General features: G+C 38.8%; 1 protein-coding gene across 1 annotated transcript in view; it reads left to right on the top strand.

Annotated features, from left to right (window-relative positions):
* The window catches only part of MYH15 (myosin heavy chain 15), a 135631-nt gene that overhangs the window by 21422 nt on the left and 92841 nt on the right, over positions 1-21368 (top strand). The window contains 5 exon segments of the mRNA XM_030935953.1: positions 2572-2635; positions 3128-3223; positions 9237-9340; positions 10554-10692; positions 17887-18005. Of these exon segments, the coding sequence (XP_030791813.1) occupies positions 2572-2635; positions 3128-3223; positions 9237-9340; positions 10554-10692; positions 17887-18005 (522 nt within the window).

Raw genomic sequence — 21368 nt, 5'->3', positions numbered from 1 at the left:
CATAATATCAAAGTATTTAATTTGTATGCAATGGTAAAACTCATATGTAAGCACATAGGTATGAAAAAATTCTAGAACACCAAAGAAGGTCTTTGATTAAAGTTTGTAATGTTAGATTTCTCACAAACATTTACTATCTACGTCATTAAGACTATTAAATTTTTATAAATAAATATACATCTGAAGAGTTTCTATTTGGTCAATTTCAAGAAAAAAGTATTTATCTTAATCATTTCAAATTACACTCCCAGTAGAGAAGCTCACCCAAAAAATTATAATCATGCTTTATATTTTATTACTTTTTACATATTTGAAATATTTTCTCCTTCGTAATTTCCTAAACCCCTTATGACAAGTCAATTTAGTAAGCACTTCCTAATTCACTTAGTACAATTCTGTTTGTACTCTTGCCTATGGCCTCCTTACCCCTGCATATTTTTCACTGAAAACTTTTTTGGGGGGCTGACGAGAAAATATTTTTAAGTAGCTTTTGATAACTAGAATTCCCACGGAAGGGGAAGAATTTGGATTTCTAAACCTAGTTTAACAAATCCATATTATGCCAAGAATGACTGGCAGGGAGCCACTGTATAATTCACAAGAAAATTTGCAGAAGGCTTCCTGTTTGAGTCTCCGGGCATAATTAAATAATAACCACATGCTGATTTGGCTAGTTTCCATCCAAAGCCTTAGAGCTGCTCTGTTCACATTTAGATGTGCTTACAGTGTCTGGCTGGTCATAGCAGGCACTAATACTGGTTCATAAAACAACTGGTAGATTTGGGACTTGTTAGAATGCTAAAGGACTTTCTGCTGAAATATGAAAGATGGAAAGCTAGGGAAAAAAAGCAAGGGAGGAAAAAGGAAGGAATAGAGGGATGGAAAAAGAACATTTTTAAAAAGGAAAGAGGAAAGATAAGGAAAAAAATAAAAGGAAGAAAGGGAAAAATATCGGGTAAAAAGAAAGATAGCCAAGTGTGGTGGCTCACGCCTGTAACCCTAACATTTTGGGAGGCCGAAGTGGGCATATCGCTTGAGCCCAGAAGTTCGAGACCAGCCTGGGTAACACAGTGAGACTTTGTCTCTACTAAAAACAAAAATATTAGCTTGGAGTGGTGGTGTGCACCTGTAGTCCCAGTTACTCAAGTGGCTGAGGCAGGAGGATGACTTGAACCCAGGTGTTTGAGGCTACAATGAGCTATGATGATACCACTACACTCCGGCTGGGCGACAGAGCAGGAACTTGCCTTAAAAAACGATGAAGAAGAGAACAGAAAGGAGAGAAAAGTTGGAAAGACAGAAGGAAAGAAGTAGAGGAGAAAAATAAGCATGAAGATGGATCAGTGGAAGGAAAGAAAGAAGAGAGAAGGAAAAAGAAAAAGTTCAAAATAATCAAGAAATCTGGGTTAAAATTTTCAATTAATACTAAATAGATATGTATATATATACCTCTGTATATGAGTATGTGCACGCATATATATGTACCTGCACGTTTGTATGTATGGGTATATATACATGTGTGTTTGTGTGTGTGACTCCCACTGTCCTACATATTTTAATGTACCTGTTCCATCCCCCTGTACAGAGCTACTCACCTCTTCTTGCCAGGCTGCTGTCCTGCCCTGGTGCCTTCCTGGCATAGGCCAACCTCCACCAGGCTGCCTTCCTCCCTGTTCCAGCATCCTCATCCCACAGGCTTTAGCTGGCACCAGACGGTGCCACCTCCTTAGCTGCATCTGGCATTCTGACATGGGCACTGGCACCTCTGGCAGCATTTCTGCCCCTCTAGATCCTGCCTTATGGCTTTTCACTGATAAGGAAGAAAGGGTATCCGTCTGTTATTTAGGCCAAGGTGTGCTTTGAAACAAGTTAGATCACATCACTCCTCTGCTTAAAACCTTACAATGTCTCCCAAACACACAAAAAATAAAACCCTACCCTTTCCCGTGTTCTACATGGCTTACATGATATGGAGTTTGTCTACCTCTTCAACTCCATTTTATGCCCCTTCTTTCTCTGACTCTCTAAGTTCTAGGATACTGGCTTTTCTTGTGATTTTATGTCAGAGCTGTTGGAGTAGCTGCTTACCCACTAGCCTATAAGATTCGTGAGGGTAGGGACCATTTCTGTTTTTCTTGCGTGGTATCTCCAGTGCCTAGAAGGTTACCTGGATCTTAGTAGATGCTCAATGAATGTTTGTTGAATGAACAAACAAATATGCTGAGGAAATATTTTTCTCATCTTTAGATAAGAACAGTGAGGCCCAGAGAAATTTCACAGTGCCCACAAGAATACACAGGTAGCAATCAGCAGATTTGGGGCTACAAGCCAGAACCACTGCTTGTCCTGACAATCATTCTGGCTTCCTCCAGATATTAGCTGGTGCTATCTCATCTCAAATCCACATTGCATTTTTCTGTTCTTTTTTTTTTTTTTTTTGGTTTGTTTGTTTCTTACTTTTGAGGAAGTAGTTGTTTTGAGAGTTACATATAATGAAGTCCTTGCAAGTGCTTGGAAAATTTGAATAGGAAACTGTGTTCTGTGTCTGAGTGTGTTCTGTGTCCACACTAGGGCAAATTCATCAGGATGCACTTTGGTGCCAGAGGCATGCTGTCATCTGTGGACATTGATATCTGTAAGTACTCAATGCACTATCTGATTACTTTTTTTCCTCTTCCTTCCTTCTTTTCTTTTCTTTCATTTCCTTTCCTTTCCTTTTTTTTCTCTCTCTCTTTCTCTTTCTCCCTTCCTTCTTTCCTTCTTTTCTTTTCTTTCCTGACAGGGTCTCACTCTTGTTCAGGCTGGAGTGCCATGGCATGATCATGGCTCACTGCACCCTCAAACTCCTGGGATCAAGCAATCCTCTACCTCAGCCTCTCAAGTAGCTGCAGCTACAGGCATGTGCCACCGTGCCCAGCTAATTTTTAAAATTTTTCTTTGTGGAAACGGGGTCTCACTATGTTGCACAGGCTGGTTTCAAACTCCTGGCCTCAAGTGCTCCTCCCACCTCGACCTCCCAAAATGCTGGGATTACAGTTGTGAGCCACTGCACTCAGCCTGATTTCTTTTGTTCTACATTTTACAAGAATGCCTAAGTATGAATCTTTATTCATTTCTCATCATTCAGATTTGCTTGAAAAGTCCAGGGTGATTTTCCAGCAGCCTGGAGAGAGGAACTACCACATATTCTATCAAATTCTATCTGGACAAAAAGAGCTTCATGGTAAGTGTAGGATTCTGGATCTTAGGGTTATTCCAAAACAAGAAAAATAAGCCATATTTGGGGGATGAAAAAGTGTTATTCAGTAAGTTTCTTAGCCTTTTTAGACTTCAGTATATTCATCCTTAAAACTTAGGGAGTTGAACCAATTATAGAACTAGTGTTGTATAATTTTATATGGACAGACAGTAAATGGCAACACTTCTTTTTCAATTTGGTAGCAAAAGGAAGAAGAGTGTTTGAAAGTGGGTAGGATACCCAGCAGAGATGAGTGGGTGAGTGTGTGTGTGTGTGTGTGTGTGTGTGTGTGTATAAGCATTAATTTAAGGCCTTAATTAGAACTACATGAGTGGTAAAGATAAGAGACCAGGGGAGGGAGATAGCATCGTAATGTGTGGTGGTTAATGGGAGTTTCCTCTCTTTTCTCTCTTTTAGTAGAGATGGGGTTTCGTCATGTTGGCCAGGCTGGTCTCAAACTCCTGGCCTCAAGAAATCCTCCCACCTTGGCCTCCCAAAGTGCTGGGATTACAGGTGTGAACCACCATGTCTGGCTCAGGAGGTTTATAAAGATGGGGAATTTAGGTTGGGAAACGAAGAATGGGAAGGGGATTCAGTCAGACAAAGTGAAGAGGGGAGGCTACTTCTGGTAGGAGGAAGAGTGTACACAATGTTGGGAAAGGGCAAAGCAGGAGCAGGGAACAGAGAGACCAGTTTGACTAAAGGAAAAGATTTGCATAGAGGAATAGTGGAGATTTTATTCTGATGGTTTCTGAACTCAGGGAGTTGGCAGAGCAAGTGTGTGAGTGTGTTGTGGGGAGTGAGGCAATAGGAGGTCATGATTTATTGAGGGCATTATTTGGGACGATTAAGCTGATAATGGGCAGGATGGTGTGGAGGCCGAGATTTGGATGGAAGGGATTGCAAATGTCCCAGTATGAGATGACAAGACAGTGATCTAAAAGAGTGTCTGGGAATGGAAGGGTGGGGGAAAAGGGATAGATGCATGGAAGAATAGACAGGTCTTGGTAGTGACTGAATGTAGGAGTGAGGAAGAGTGATGAGTCAAAAATATCCCCAAGTTTTGTGATTTGATTAGGAGAATGATAGTACCATAAACAAAATAAGAAAAAAAAAAAAAAAACCCTGTGGAATAAGGGAATGAATTTCATGTATTTATTCAACAAATATTTATTCTGGAGCTTCCATGTGTACATCAGGCACTGCTTTTTAATCATGGGGGGTACAGTGGTGATACAAGATCGACAGGCCTCTGCCCTTCTGAGCTTACAGTCTAGTGTGGAAGACAGGCAACAAACAAGTACAGAATATATGATCTAGGCTGGGCATGGTGACTCATGCCTGTAATCCCAACACTTTGGGAGACTGAGGCAGGTGGATTGCTTGAGGTCAGGAGTTTGAGACTAGCCTGGCCAACATGGTAAAACCCAGTCTCTAGTGAAAATATGAAACTTAGCCAGGCATGGTGGCGGGTGCTAGTAATTGTGGCTACTTGGGAGGCTGAGGCAGGAGAATCACTTGAACCTGGGAGGCAGAGGTTGCAGTGAGCCGAGAATGTGCCACTGCACTCTAGCCTGGGAGACAGAGTGAGACTCTGTCTCAAAAAAAAAAAAAAAAAAAAAAAAAAGCTCTAATTTCTTTGTAGGTTATATGGCAGGTGAATAAAGAAAAATAAAGTGCGGTGAGGGGACAGAAAGAAATGGGGTTTGGTAGGGTTGTGGATAGTTCTATTTTAGATGAAATTGTCAGGGAATTTCTCTGAAAAGACAGTATTTTTGCAGACACCTCAATAAGTAAGGGAGCAAGTAGGCAAAGATTTCCAGGAATAAAATTCCAGGAGGAGGGAACAGTGACTGCAAAGGTCCTGAGGCAGGAATGCATTTGATTTATTATTGGAATAGCAAAATGGCCACTGTGGGTGGTAGAGAGGGTAACATAGGGTAAAGTAGGCAGGGGTTAGACCATGCAGCACATTGTAGACCATGGCAGAGAGTTTAAAGTGGCATAGGGATTCATTGGAAGGAGAGAATGACATGCTGATTTGATTTCCAAGGTATTGTATTTGAGGTAAGCTTTTGAGGACAACAATGTTCCCACAGAAGTGGACGTAGGATAAGATTACAGATCCAGGCTAGTGAACTGGTGGGAACAATTTTCCCAGTCCATTATGCTTAGATTAAGTATGGTATAAATCTAGCAGCGTTTTGACTACTTGGTCTTTAAAGTACCCTTACCAAATGGGGAAAGCTCTGCGAACGAGACAATTATTTTTGCCATAGATGTAATTGGTGTTATGTAAGCAGTACATTCTCCTCCCCACCTTCTCTTCACCTCAACCTGGAACAGGATTTTTTTTTGGTCTTCCATGGATTAACCCTATCAAATCTAACACTCTTGACATGTGTTTCTGGATGGTATAGGGCGACTGACACATAAGATCTGATGAAGGTACCAGCAGAGACTGCAAAATTATTTTCAGAGCATCTCTGTTTACTAATAGAAGCATCTGATGCCTTTGGGCTGCTATGGAAAATTCATGCTTATCTTGAATTCATTTATCTTCTTCAGTCTTTGGGGGTTGCTGAGATTGATTACTGTGCAAAGCCTGACATCTGGTGGTCCAAACTGGGTATTGTCAGTCTACCTGTTTTAGCACCCATTGTCCTTTTGGGGGACATTTTAAAAGATAATCTGGAACTCTTACCATCCATGTTTGCCAAAGAGCTTCAGAGTATCCTGAGGCTTAATACAAGAGGGCATATCTTAACAGTAGAGGATGATGTCCACATATCCTGAAATATGAGGATTTGTGCATACTACAAAAGAATTGGGTATGGAAATCACAGCAGAGAGGCTGGCCACCCACTGAAGGAGTCAAGGAAATGAGGTGACATGTTACCTCAGAGCCAGCCTCTATTTGACCTCTACATGGCCATGAGTACCCCTTCACCCCTTTGCTCTCAATTATATCTGACCCTTGTTCCAGGCATAGCTAAGACTCATTTCTTCAGTTCTTTTGGACAGGGCTCATTCAAAATCCTTAGTTCTCACTGCCATCTGTATAGCTTGGTCCTACATATATTTTCCCTTTTCTTTTCTTTTTCTTTTGACTTTTTTTGTTTCTATTTATTTATTGTACCTATTCTTGCTATTCAGCTAGTGTATAGATTCCAGGAATGATGATAAGTGACCAAGAGGTCCTTCCATATTGGAATCCTTGACATTTGGCCTCATACCCTGAGTATTCGCTTCATAAACTATACAACAATCATGCATCATCATGAGAGAATCTACTGAATGAATGGGAAAAAATACTTCCAAACTGTATATTGATAAGGGGTTAATATCTAAAGTATATAAAGAACTCAACTCAATAGCAAGAAAACAACCAGATTAAAAAATGGATAAAGGACCTGACAGACATTTCTCCAAAGAAGACATGCAAATGACTAACAGATCTGTGAGAAAAGACTCAACATCAGTAATCATCACAGAAATGCAAAGGAAAAACCATAATGAGATCTTGTCTTGCTATCAGAAGACAAGAGATAATAAATGTCGGCAAGGATGTGAAGAAAAAGGAACCCTTGTTCACTGTTGAGTCAACTATAAATTACTACAGTTATTATGAAAAATGGTATGAAAGTTAATTAAAAAATTACAAATAGAACTACCTTATGATCCAGTTATCTCACTACTGGGAATACATCCAAGGGAAGTGAATTCAGTATCCTGAATAAATATCTGTACCTCCATATTCGCTGCAGCATTGTTCACAATTGCCGAGATAGAGAAACAACCTAAGTGTCCATGAAGGATGAATGGATAAAGAAAATGTGGTCTATATACACAATAGGATACTATTATGCCTTAAAGAAAAAGAAGGAAATCTTGGCTGGGTATGGTAGTTCGTGACTGTAATCCCAGCACTTTGGGAGGCCCAGGAGGGAGGATTGCTTGAGCCCAGGAGTTCAAGGTCAGCCTGAGCAACATAGCAAGACCCTGTTTCTATAAAAAATTAAAAAATTAGTTGATCATGGTGGCATGCACCTGTGGTCTCAGCTACTAGGGAGGCTGAAGTGGGAGGATCACTTGAGCCTGGGAGATTGAGGCTTCAGTGAGCTGTGATCGTGCCACCGCACCTTCGCCTGGATGACAGACTGAGACCCTGTCTCGAAAAGAAGAGAAAAGAAAAGAAAAGAAAAGAAAAGAACATCTTGTTATTTTTGTCAAGTATGGTAACGTGGATGAACCTGAAGGACATTATGCTAAGTGAAATAAGGCAGGGACAGAAAGACAAATACCACATTATCTCACCCATGGAGAATCTTAAAAAGTTGAATAAGTTCAGAAGATCTATTCTACAACACAGTGATTATAGTTAATAACCATGTATTATATGCTTGAAATGGTTAACAGAGTAGATTTTAAATATTCTCACCACACAAAAAAATAAGTATGTGAAATGATGATACATTACTTAACTGGAATAAGCCATTCCGCAATGTATACATGTATCAAAACATCATGTTGTACACCATAAATATATACAATTTTAAATTGTCAATTTAAAAAATAAAAATCATTTAAAAAACAAGTACTGTAAAAAATTTTACAGGTCATTTTTATTAAAATACATATATTAACCTTCTGCTTGATTTAAGCTAGGCCAATTTTGTTTTATTTTTAAAGTTTTATAAAACAAATTTATTGAAGTACTTTTCAACTAAAGTACACGGCATGTGTTTTAAGTATATAACAGGTAAGTGTTAACATATATATGCGTGTGTATGAAACCACCACAATCAACATAATGCATGTATACTTTCAAAAGTGTCCTTGGATCTTCAGAAGGTCCTTGGACCTCCCTCCTGTCCCTTCTCACTCATTGGAGCCCTCCTCTCCCAGCCCCAGTCCCTAAGCAACCACTAATATGCTTTCCGTCACCATAGATGAGTTTGCATTTTCTAGAATGTTTAAAGACAAAACCAAAAAAATAGAGTGTATATTCTTCTTGTCAGGCTTATTTCACCCAGCATAATTATTTTGAAATTCTTCCATGTTCTAGCACGTATTTATAGTTCATTCCTTTGTTTGCTGAATAATAATCCACTGTATGGATGTACAACAGTTTGTTAGCCCATTCAACTGCAGATGGTCATTTGACTTGTTTTCTAACAAAGCTGCTGTGAACGTTTATGTAGCCCAATTTCTTTGTTTCTGAGATTTGGGGTTCAAGATAACCGATTTTCACTTCATTGAGCAATAAATAGAAAAATAAGATCAGCTCAAGAAAACTTCATTGGGATCAAGTGTTGGGCAGTGAGAGGTTAACGTGATTCTGCCAAGTCAGTTGATGCGTGACTGACAGCCTGCCTCTGCTTCGGCCTGGATTATGTTTCCTGACTAAGTGAATCATGTCAGTACTCTTAGACATATCAGGGTGCAGCATTGAACACAGCAGCTGACTTATGGATCCTTTGAAAGACAGACTCAGCTCCCTAATAGGGAGGATGTGATGTGACAGGGTTGCCCTGCTAATGTTCCCTGGGCGCTGACCCCACGGTCTGGCTGCTTCCTAGCTTTTGAAGCTCAGATCTGTTCTACTTATAATTTTACAAAATACTTTTGTCCTCCAGCCCTTAGTCATAAATCTAGGCCAAATTCCTGTTTTCAAAGTTTTACCAGCACACATTGTCTGTGTTTTGTTGTTGTTGTTATTCGTTTGTTTTTGTTTTTTTGCACCAATTGAAACTGCTGCAATTGAATCTGCTTTTGGAATTTGCCAGCCTGTCTTCTCTTGGGAGGCATTAACACATTACTGACAAGTTAATAGAGGGCAAACATTGATTGTAGAAGTTTGGGTCTAAAATATGGATTTTATTTTGGCTTGTTTACAAGTATGATTTAAACTGTAAATTGTGAATATTGACCAATTATTTTCTAAGGCACTTGCGGATTTCTTTAAGCTGTTTAACGAATGTTTTTCCCACTCTAGACATGCTCCTGGTGTCTGCAAATCCCTCAGACTTCCACTTTTGCTCCTGTGGAGCAGTTACTGTGGAGAGCTTGGATGATGCTGAAGAATTGCTGGCCACAGAAGTAAGGCTTGTTAGTTGTCAAAGCGAAATCTGGTAATGGCAATGAGAAATGAAAGACAGCATCTTAGAGTTCTGTTCTTCAGGGACCCGGAGAAGTTATCTTGTTTCCATAGGGGGGAGAAGTGGTCTTGCTTCCATAGGGGTGTAGGGCTGCTTCTGTCCAAAGTTTACTGACTTATGAGAAAACTGCACGTTGTCAATATAGTAACTTTGGAAGCTATGAAAAAGTAGAAAGATATTTCAACTCAGTGGCAAACATCTCTTTTATTTGGTGTATATCTTTACAGTCTTTATTCTGTTTTTATCTATTTGGAGCTGCTTTTGTATGGTCATGTTAGTGTTTTTTGTTTTTTACCAAAAGACTGTAATTATGCTGCATATACATTTGGCATATAGAATTTGCTTTCTCAGTTTAATCGTTTAAGCATTTCAAGTATCTTTAGGAACTCTTCATAAACATTTAAGTGGGTACTTAAGATTTTATCAGACATTTGTCCTGTTGTTTATTGAGCTATTCTCCTAGTGTTAGACTCAAGATTTTTTTTCACTCCCACTGAGGTGAATATCTCTGTAGCTTAACACTTTTTCTGTATGCTAGGTTCCTAGAAGTGAAAATACTAAGGATTATGAATTTTTTATAGTCTCTTGGTACATATTCTAAATTAACCACTAGAAAGATTGTACCAATTTTTTCCCTCTTGGGGTGTATGAGAATGCACATCTTGTGCAGTGGATACTTAGGATGCAATTTTATGGTGAGGTGGCTTTTCTTAAACATTTCTTTTCACCAGTCTTTGAAATGTGTCTGCTCTAGAATAAAGTCAGGAGAACACATGGGATCACAGAAACAAGCAACTCAGCAGATATGGTGCTTTCTGCCATAACCACGAAAGGCAAAATAATTAACCTCATATAGCCAGTTAGTGATCTATATGTTGCTGGAAGGAACCAGAGAGAGGCAGGGCATTGAAGGAAAGTTCTAAAACTACTGGGAACTAAACAAGCCTAGTCTTGTGCCTTCCTAATTCTCTTTTAAAGGGATGAGCAGACTGTGGGTGACCAAGTGCCAACAGGGCTGATTTGCATTGCTTTGAACAGAGCTGTCTATCTCATTCCCTTCAGCCCACAGCCCGAGGTGTAACACAGCGGGGGTGAGGTGCTCACTGCAGCCATTAGGCAAATGAAGACAGGGCCATCTGTTTCTGTTTTTACAGCAAGCCATGGACATCTTGGGCTTTCTTCCTGATGAGAAGTATGGATGCTATAAACTCACTGGAGCCATCATGCACTTTGGAAACATGAAATTTAAACAGAAACTTAGAGAAGAGCAACTGGAAGCAGATGGCACAGAAAGTAAGAATTACTTTGAAGATACGGTATATACTTCAAATCTCTGGGCCCGAGCCTGCACCCTTTTCCTTGCAGTTAACCTCACCTCTTACTTAAAATTAATCAATAGTGTCTCCCTTGGTTGCTGTTCTTCAAAAATGGTTCTGTCAACTACCATTCTAATGTAGAATCCTCCTATCACAGAATCAAGAAGCACTTCTCAATAATTATTGATGATCCAGTCAATTTGCTAAACTTGGGTGAAAGAGAATGCCTTTAGCACATAGATTATTGAGAACAATGAGAGAAAGGAACGAATCATGGCCTGACACAGTGGCTCACACTTGTGATCCCAACACTTTGGGAGGCCGAGGCGGGTGGATCACTTGAGGCCAGGAGTTCAAGACCAGCCTGGCCAATACAGCAAAACCATGTCTCTACTGAAAATACAAAAGATTGGCTGAGAGTGGTGGCGTACACCTATAATCCCAGCTACTTGGGAGACTGAGGCATGAGAATCTCTGGAACCCAGGAGGCAGAGGTAGCAGTGAGCCAAGATTGCACCACTGCACTCCAGCCTGGGTGACAGAGCAAGACTCAGTCTCAAAAAAATAAATAAATAAAATAAAAATAATAAGGAGCAAATTATGATAAAATGTATTAAATGACATAATGGAGATGTGAACTAAGGCCCTTGGAATTCCAGCAGGATGTAACTAACTCATAGGAGTGAGACCAGGAGGCTTTATTTCCCCTTGTTTTTTCTTCACATTTTAAAAAATCTATACTCTTTTCTGCTTACCAGAAAGATTTATGGCACCTTACAATGAATGATCTGTCTAGAATGATCATTAAAATAAATCCCCAAAATGCCAACTAGGTTCTCCCAGTCACCCTGACTCAAATCTCAGAATCATCCAGACTCCTCTCTTTTTCTTTGTCTCTACCTTTGAAATCCAAAAGCTCACAACTTATCCCCATGGCCATGTCCACTGCCACCACCTAGCCCAAGCCACCATTTCTTACCAAATTATTGCCACAGCCTCCTGCCTTGTCTCCCTGCCTGAACCATTGCCTATGATGGATAGGTGGACAGCTCTGCACCCAGAAGCAACTGTCAGTCCTTTCATAGTGTCAGTCAGCCCTTGTTCCACCATGTCCTGCTTCTGCTCTAAACTCAACAATGGCTCCCACCTTACTCCAAATAAAACCCCACATCCCTGTCACAGCTTCCTTAACCTCTATGATATTAGGTTGGTGCAAATGTAGTTGTGGTTTTTGTCATTACTTTTAATAGCAAAAACCGCAATTATGTTTGCACCAACCAATACTTCTCTGTCTCTCTAAAACCCCTACCGTTAGTAGCAAAATCTACCATTTTCTCTTCTCTTGTTCTCCTCCACTCAGATATCCTGGCCTCTTGGTTGTTTTTGGAGCCTGTAAGCACTCCTATTGAAGGACTATTTTCACTAACTCCTCTTTCTGCCTGGAACTTTTCTCCTGTCCTCATGTCTTACTCCCTCACTTATTAAAGTAACTTCTTGGATCTTACCTTATTAGAAAAGCCTTCTCTAGCTATCTCCACCACTATCCCCCTAATCTAAATATTTTTCTTCATGTCATTCATACAGCTAGTTTTTATTGACTGTCCTAGCCTTCACCCCTCAGTCTTCACCAGATGTAAGCTTTTTAAGAGCAGGGACCTTATTTGGTGTGTTCACTGCTATATTTCCAGGTTTTAAAATGTGCCTGGCACATAGTAATGGATAATTATTTGTTACGTGAATCCTACCTACTCAGGGACAATCACTGTGAATGCCAAAGGACATATTTTTTAACGTAGCTTTCTAGTTGAATATGCACATATAACTTTTTAAAATAAAAATTTGTGATCATATGCATGCTAGTATTTTTTTTTACTAAATTATATTTGAATATCTTTTGTCTTTTCTGCAATATCTTTTTAGATGGCTACAAAATATTCCATTGTGTGAATGTGCCATAATTAACTTAAACATCTTAACTGGATACTGAGTTTTTTTCAGTATGCTTCTACCTTTAGCTCATTTTAAAAACAGAGGTGTTGAATTTTTCTTTAATTCTAAGGGTTCTTAATGTATTAAGCTTTGGTAAATTTTTCCCAGTTAATTATTTGGGAAGGAATTGAAGGATCTTGATAGATGGAGAAGAGGGAAGGGGGAAGAGCACCCAAATCCCAAGGGGCATCCTAGCCTTTGCCTCTTTCTTGAGTTCCAACTCCATATTTCCAACTCTCAGCTGCATATTTTCTAGTATCCTAAACTCTGTATGGCTAAAAGTCCATCATCTTCTCCCCTAAGTGATGTCTTCCTATTGGCATTTCTATTCATATTTACAGTACTGTTCTTCTCTCTACTTCTCAGACTGGAAACCTCCTAGTCATATTTCTCAGTCTCTTTTTCTCCCTTTCTCATTACTAATTTGGAGCTTCAGCATCTGACACTTGGGCATTCTGCAATGGGTTCACTCTGTACTTTAAAACTCTTCCTACTCTGGTCTGTCTTGCACATTTCCAAGATTAAGCATTCTAAAGCCTGATTCTAATTATGTCATTTCTCTGCTTACAGCTCCTTTAACATTTCCCCATTCTTTAATTAATACATTATAGCAGCATTAGATGTCTTCTGCAACCAGAAATCACCCACTTTTCTCAGTTTCTCACTCACTCCCTGGCACTGTAGTCCAATCCATCTGGGTTATAACCTCTTCTTTGACCATACCTTATACTCTTCAATGCCTGTGGCTTCAAGTTGTGCTGTTCATTTTTACAGAAACTCTTGTTCTCCCATATTTACCTCCAAAAACTCTTGTCATCCTTCAAGGCTCAGATTGAATGTTATTTCTTTTTTAATCCTTCCCCAGTCATGCAGCCCAGAAGGGCTCTTGCCCTGCTTCACACTTTCATGATACTTGATATCTGTGTCTCTTATGCAGTTGTTTTACTGACATATTATTTTTTCCCCATGTTTTACTTACTCTCATAGATTATAATTTCTTGATGCCAGGGATTTTTGCCTTTTTTATTTATTTTCTTATTACGTTATCTAGCATCAGGGCTTACATATAGCAAATGCTCAGTAAACTTTGTTTAATAAATTAATGAAATATGAACAACTCAAAAATTGTATTATAACCTTCCACAAAAGAGATTAATATCATTATCATAACCCCTGTAGACTGACAAAACTGGATTTTGTTTCATTCTTTCATATCTGGTTATTTGCAGATGGGACTGAACTGGGATAGAATTGTAAATTTGGAAAAGATTGCTTTTTGAATTTTTCTATCTTTTTACCTGTTTTCGGTGAAGTCATACTTTGTTCTTTCCATCTTCCTGATTTCAAAATGAACTTACCAAACCTGGTTACTCTTCTCTAGACAGTAGTTTGCAAACTTGGCTGCTCACCAGAATCAGTGGGGAACTTTCAAAATCCTGAAGCTCAGGCATTACCCAAGCCAGACAAACCAGATTTCTGTGGGTGAATTTCAGGCATCAGTATTTGTTTTTACAACTTGCCAGGGACCCCAATGTGCCGTCAAAGTTGAGGACTACCGGAATAACAACTTTGTTCTTAAATTTGTATGTGTATCAGAATCACCTGGGTAACATGATAAAACTAGAGCAGCCCAGCCCCTAACCTGCTTCAGGGAGCCTGTTGTTTAATATTTGATTAGCTCTCCAGCTATGCCAATGCACACTGATGCTTGAGAACCACCACTGTAGCTAAATGTGACCTCCCCCAGGTAAGATCATGCAGCCTAATTAAAGTCCATGGGTTCATTCACAAGGTCCTGAAGGAACTGATGCTTATGGGTGGGAATTTCATAAAGCCTATTTGGGAATACGATTAAAATATGTTTACACACATTGCTATCTTTACAATAGTAGTTCCTGAATGTCAGATGGGCATTTATTCATAGATTTACGCTATTTTCATCTTGGTTGTAAACTGTAAACGTTTAGTGCAAATGAAGTAATTTACTTTTTGGAAGATGATGACTTCTATTGCTTCTTCTGCCCCCCAAAACAGAGAACATATGTAATGCATAATGTAAATCTCTGGAGTAAATCCAGGGCACACTAGTCCTGTCTGTAGATACTCAACTGTCTCTGGAGTAAGTGAGAAATAATCCTGTAATGTTACATGCTATTTCTGTTAAGCTTAAGGTGGGGTACTCCTGAGAGAATTTGAGTTTCTTTTGTTCATGGATAAAAATAGACTCAAAGGACTGTGCTTAACACTGGAAAAAGGATATATGAAGACTCTCGGCGTGGGAAACTATTCCTTGAGACTATTATTACCTGCATGCCTATTATTACCTGCATACTATTATGCCTCTGCATGCTTCCAAAGCTTAGAAAAAACAAGTGTTTCCTCTTTTTTTTAAACCTGGACAGATACCAGAAAATTGTTTTTCACATTGTTGGTTACTGTTCATCTCCACTCAGATTGACCAGACACATTTTATTTCTTCCCATCTTTTACATATTTTCACATTGGATTAGATACTCTATAAAGTCTCTCCCAGTTCAAGAAGTCTATGATCTGACATACCGGATTCTCAACTTGAAATTGTCAAGCTTTTGCTTCCAAACCTGGCACTGTTAGCAGACTCATCTCAGCACAGGATGAGCATGTCTGCTCTACTTTTGATTTTCATTTATTTTTCCAGATAAGCTTTGTGTTTTGAAAGGTTTCATAGCAACCAAGTACCCAGGCTATTATCACTGCAAATAAACTAACATAAAGTAGGTATGTAGCTTGTAGCAATGTATGTATAATATATATTGATTTTAGTTTATAAGCAAATCAAACATTTCAAACATTTTAAGCCTTGTAAACACTTAAAAGGCTGTGAAAAGGAAATTGATATTGCTAATACAGATGAGACAGAGCTCACTAATTGTTTTGTTTTTACTTTATTTTCTGTTTGTGATTATTGCTCAGGAAAATTTGCAGTTTTTTTTTTCCTTTTTTTTTTTTTTTTTTTTTTTTTTGAGACGGAGTCTCGCTCTGTCACCGGGACTGGAGTGCAGTGGCTGGATCTCAGCTCACTGCAAGCTCCGCCTCCCGGGTTCACGCCATTCTCCTGCCTCAGCCTCCCGAGTAGCTGGGACTACAGGCGCCAGCCACCTCGCCCGGCTAGCTTTTTGTGTTTTTTAGTAGAGACGGGGTTTCACCGTGTTAGCCAGGATGGTCTCGAACTCCTGACCTCGTGATCCGCCCGTCTCGGCCTCCCAAAGTGCTGGGATTACAGGCTTGAGCCACCGCGCCCGGCGCAGTTTTTTTTTTCTTTAGTGAATTAAAGAAAGGCTGCATTACCTTCTATTATAAGACATTATTCAACAGAATGACTAGGCCAGACATACTAGCATATCTCCAAATTCATTTAAAATAGAAAGCAGAGAGAGGTTTTGGATGAGCAGAATATTTATTTTGTTTGGTAACTGAAATAATCTACAATTTGAAATATGCTTATAACTTTTTGCCTGTGTCATTATTTTATGTCATTTTTTCATACCTAACGTGATGCATGCCTATTTACTTTTCCTTCTGATAATACTTATTCTCCACTACTTTAGGAAATGGAAGTTTTCTTTCATAAAACAATTTTGTGGGGTGTAAGTATTATTGTTGGACAGCAGAGGGCACTACGGAGTAAACAGAGACTTTGCAGGGAAAGGATGGGCGTTTTACAGATAACTGGCAAGTGTCCTGGCTTCTGTTGATTGGTGCTTGTCTATAATTATCAGATTACATGGCCCAAGTCCGTGTTTTGTTGAAAGAGTCCACAAGTACATGCATAGAAAGAGAAAACAAATAATAAAGATGGCATTTTCCATATCCTTCAGACAAATTATATCTCAATTTTTAAAAGAGTCTATTTCTTGATACTAGTCCTCTTTTAGAAGATTCATATGCCAGGCCGGGCGCGGTGGCTCAAGCCTGTAATCCCAGCACATTGGGAGGCCGAGACGGGCGGATCACGAGGTCAGGAGATCGAGACCATCCTGGCGAACACGGTGAAACCCCGTCTCTACTAAAAAAATAGAAAAACTAGCTGGGCGAGGTGGCGGGCGCCTGTAGTCCCAGCTACTCGGGAGGCTGAGGCGGGAGAATGGCGTGAACCCGGGAGGCGGAGCTTGCAGTGAGCTGAGATCTGGCCACTGCCCTCCAGTCCGGCGACAGAGCGAGACTCCGCCTCAAAAAAAAAAGAAGATTCATATGCCATAATATTCACCCTTTTAAACTGTATGGTTATTGGGTTTTAGTATATTCTCAAGGCTGTGCAACCACAACTATCTAATTCCAGAATATTTTATTATCACAAAAATAAACTCTTAGTAGCCACTATTAGTAGTTACTTTGATTTTTGCTTCTCTTCAGCCTGTGGCAACCAAAATCGACTTTCTGTCCTCATGGATTTGCCTGTTCTGAACAGTTCATAGAAATGAAATCCTGCAATATGTGGCCTTTTGTGTCTGACTTCCTTTCACTTGGCATAATGTTTTCAAGTTTCAGCCATGTTGTAGCACACATCAATGCTTCATTTTTGTAAAATGACTAGCAATATCCTATTATATACCACATATTTTTATCCATTCATCAGTGATGGATATTTCACTTTTCCCTACCTTTTGACTATTGTGAATAATGCTGCTAGAAACATTTGTGTACAATTTTTTGTGTGAACGTATGTTTTCATTTCTCTTGGGTGTGTACCTAAAAGTGAAATTGCTGGGTTCTATAGTAACTCTATGCTTAACTTCAGAGTAACTGTCAAACTGTTTCTTACAGAAAATGCACATCATTTTGCATTCCCACCCACAATGTATGAGGGTTCCATTTTTGCCAAATCCTTGCCAACACTTGTTATTGTCTGCCTTTTTGATTACAGTCATTCTAGTGGGTGTGAGTGGCATTATATTTTCTTTTTCATTAATGCCAGCAAACTGATGAAGTGAGATTTCAATGTGCCTTTGACTTGCATTTCCCAGAAATAGGTTCCTTTAAACTTTTAGGATTCAGGCATTTATTTGAAAACTACAATCCACCTTGCTACATTGATCTAAACACACTATCTTTCTGTCCTTTGGGTAGTTAGTTTGACTATAATGGAATGAATTTTAATAGTGTTTTCCTCTCTCCTTCCTTCTCTTCTATTTCTGATGACCAGATGCTGACAAAGCTGCTTTCCTCATGGGCATTAACTCCTCTGAGTTGGTAAAGGGCTTGATCCATCCTAGAATCAAAGTTGGTAATGAGTATGTTACCAGAGGTCAAACTATAGAACAGGTGAGAACTTGATATTTCAAGAGCATTATTATTCTATGATCTTCCAATAATTGTATATATATTGTACTTGTGTATTTTTCAACTACTAAGGATGTTTGCAATAATAAAAGCTTCTATAAAAGAGCAAAAAAGAGCTCTTGGGATGACCATTCCAAATGTTTTTACTTGTGATGCACACCACAGTAAATGCTCTTGTCTGAAACATACATTTTGAAAGTTTTCCCTTAAGTAGCAAGTATCTTTGCAGATGCAGACAAACCCTCCACTTGTTGTGATCAACATCTTTGTCATCCAGTGAGGAAGCTTTCAAAGCTGTTTGTTCCTAACATGGATAAAATTGGCAAATTGGCATGCCTCACATATTTGGCTGCTTTGACATAAAAGACACATGGTGACATGTTAGTTGAGAAACAGTTTTAGGACATATGCTAAAAACCAATATTTGAAAGGAGGTGGGTATTGAAAACAGAAATGAGAGATGGAACGTCATGTAGACTTTGTTTAGCATCCAGAAGAATGTTGTATTGGAGAATAACAAATTCTCTGAGGTTTTGCCTTAATGCAGTAAATATTCCCAGGGCCACTGGGTAATGAGACCATCTAAGCATGCTAGTAAGTTTCAAAAATAATAATTTATAGCTGTAATGTGTAAGGGAAAATATGAGATAAGCTGGGCTGCAGTAATGCATACACACTAAAATCTCAGTGACAACAAAATATTTCTTACATCAAGTCCAATACAGAGTATATAGCCTTCTCTGTTTTGTAGTTCTATGTTGTTCTTTGTAGTTCTATGTCATCTGGGACACATGGCCTCCAAAGTGACTGCACAAGGAGAAAAGATCATTTGTAGAGAAAGTACAACCACCTTTAACTGCTTGGGCTAGAAGTAATATCACTTTCACTAATAGTTCATTGATAAGAATTAGTAAAATAATACCTTTAGCTACAGAAAGGGGCTGAGAAATGTAGCCTTTCTGGAAAGAGGAAGTGGTGTCACACATAGTATGGATAAAGCATTCACAGGTATTATTGCCTTCTATTACAATAAGACTCAGAGCTAAGTAGGGCAGAAATGCATCATTTATGATTTTTCTAGTTGAGCAAACTGAGTCAAAGGGAACGTTAAGTAACATTCTTACCCAGTCTTACTCAGTATACACCCTAACTCTGAAAGAGAGATAGACAAATGTACAAATTTGTAATATAAGACAGTCATCTTATATATGATGACTAGAATAGATGTGTTTCCCTTGGTGTATTAAGGTAACTGATGTGTCTGTGTTATTTAAAACATTTAAATGACTAATCAAAATCAATTTATTAATTTAGCTTACTCTATAAATGGATAATTCTACCTCTATATAATACTAACTTTACTATATTGAAATAATCTGCTTACATTTTTGTCTTCTAACCTCTTTGAGGCATGGGCTATGTCTAATTCATCTTAGTGCCCCAAGCATCTAAAACAATTCCCTGTAAGCCATAAGTGCTCCACACATGTTAAAAGAGACTACATTGAGCTAAACTTGAATCACGATCAGCAGGACACATAATTGAGCTATTTCTTGGCAGTGGGGTTAGAGTTGTTCAGCAGTTGCGTGCCTTCTTAGACATTCACCACAACATGCATGACATGCTATGATTATAGAACAGGGGTTTTCTCTGTATAAAACTAATGAGCCCAAATAGCAGGAAGAGCAGATTTTGAATGTTTCTAATATAAAGAAATGATCGATGTTTGAGGTATAGATGTGCTGATAACCCTGATTTGATCATTACCACATTGTATAAATGTATGAAAATATCACAGTATACCTCATAAATATATACAATTATTTGTCAATTAAAATAATAATAAAAGCAAAAAATAAAAATAAAACTAATGATCCCATAGGAGTGCTGAGATCAAGCCTTCAGTTCTCTCATATTGTGTTCTGAGGAACTAAAAACACAATATTATAGTAAGGACTCCAGCCTTTACTGTAACAGGACCAGTGAAACAAGCTAATATATTATTATTGAACATTAAAATAAAAAAACCTCCTCCTTTCTCTGTCTCTCACTCTCTCTCTCCTGGAGACATAGTAAAAAAGCACACTCTAAGGCTTTTTTTTTTCCTTAGGAACTTTACTGATTTTATAGAGACAATTGTCACTGCTAAAAATAGAGACATGTATGCTCTGTTGATGACAATTGCAAAAGATGGGAAAAAATTTTGCAGCGTTAACATTCTATACAAAATTTAGTTCTAGCTATAATGCTAACTAACTCTGATACCTTGGTTAATTGTCTTCATCTCTCTGAGCACCGCAGTGAAGTGGCTGAACAACTTTGTATTTCTCAATGTAATTGGCATTTAAGATGGGACAGTTCTTTATGGATGAGAGTGTCCTGCACATTGTAGATGTTTGGGATTCCTGGCCCCCAGGTAACTAAATGCCAGTAGCATTCTTAGTCACTGTGACAACCAGAAAATGCCACTTGCATTTCCAAATGCATTCCTCCTTTGAGGAGATACCATCCCAGGGTGAAAACCACTATATATGCCTATCGAGAACTAAGCATCTTCAGGTCTAGTATTTCATGATTCCATGATATATCTAACTATGTCACCTAGAAATAAGTTCCTTTATAATTAATAATAAAATAATAATAATGTCCACCGAGTACTAACTATAGGTGATGTGCTAAGTGCTTTGCATGGATTATCTCATTTAATCTAATAAAAAGCCTACAAAGTAGATCTTATTATTGCCATTTTACAGCTACAGACAGTGACCCTTAGAAAGATTAACCACTCAAGGCGACACAACTAGAAAGTAAATACTGGGATGAGGATGAGGAAGTGATAAAAGCAGAAAAGGGGTGGAAAAGGGAGGATTAACATTTATTGGATACTAAGTGTCAAATATGCTGTCAGTTTGCATCCCCTGTCTCATTGGATATCTCACAACAACCCTGAGCTACACATATTTCATTATTATTATTTTACAAATGAGAAAGGCAGGGATCAACATAGTTAAAAATTTTGGCTGGGCACGGTGGCTCACTCCTGTAATCCCAGCACTTTGGGAGGCTGAGAGGGGAGGATCACCTGAGGTCAGGAGTTCGATATCAGCCTGGTCAACATGGTGAAACCTCGTCTCCACTAAAAATACAAAAAAATTAGCCAGGTGTGGTGGTGTGTGCCTGTAATCCCAGCCACTTGGGAGGCTGAGGCAAGAGGATCATTTGAACCTTGGAGGTGGAGGTTGCAGTGAGCCAAGATCATGCCATTACACTCCAGCCTAGGCAACAGAGCAACACTGTATCTCAAAAAAAAAAAAAAAAAAAAAAAAAAAAAAAAAAAAAAAAAAA

Source organism: Rhinopithecus roxellana, chromosome 1, assembly GCF_007565055.1.
Source record: "Rhinopithecus roxellana isolate Shanxi Qingling chromosome 1, ASM756505v1, whole genome shotgun sequence".
In the NCBI taxonomy this organism is placed as follows: domain Eukaryota; kingdom Metazoa; phylum Chordata; class Mammalia; order Primates; family Cercopithecidae; genus Rhinopithecus; species Rhinopithecus roxellana.
The sequence above is the reverse complement of the archived record's forward strand: the minus strand, read 5'-3'. Positions and strand labels throughout refer to the sequence as shown.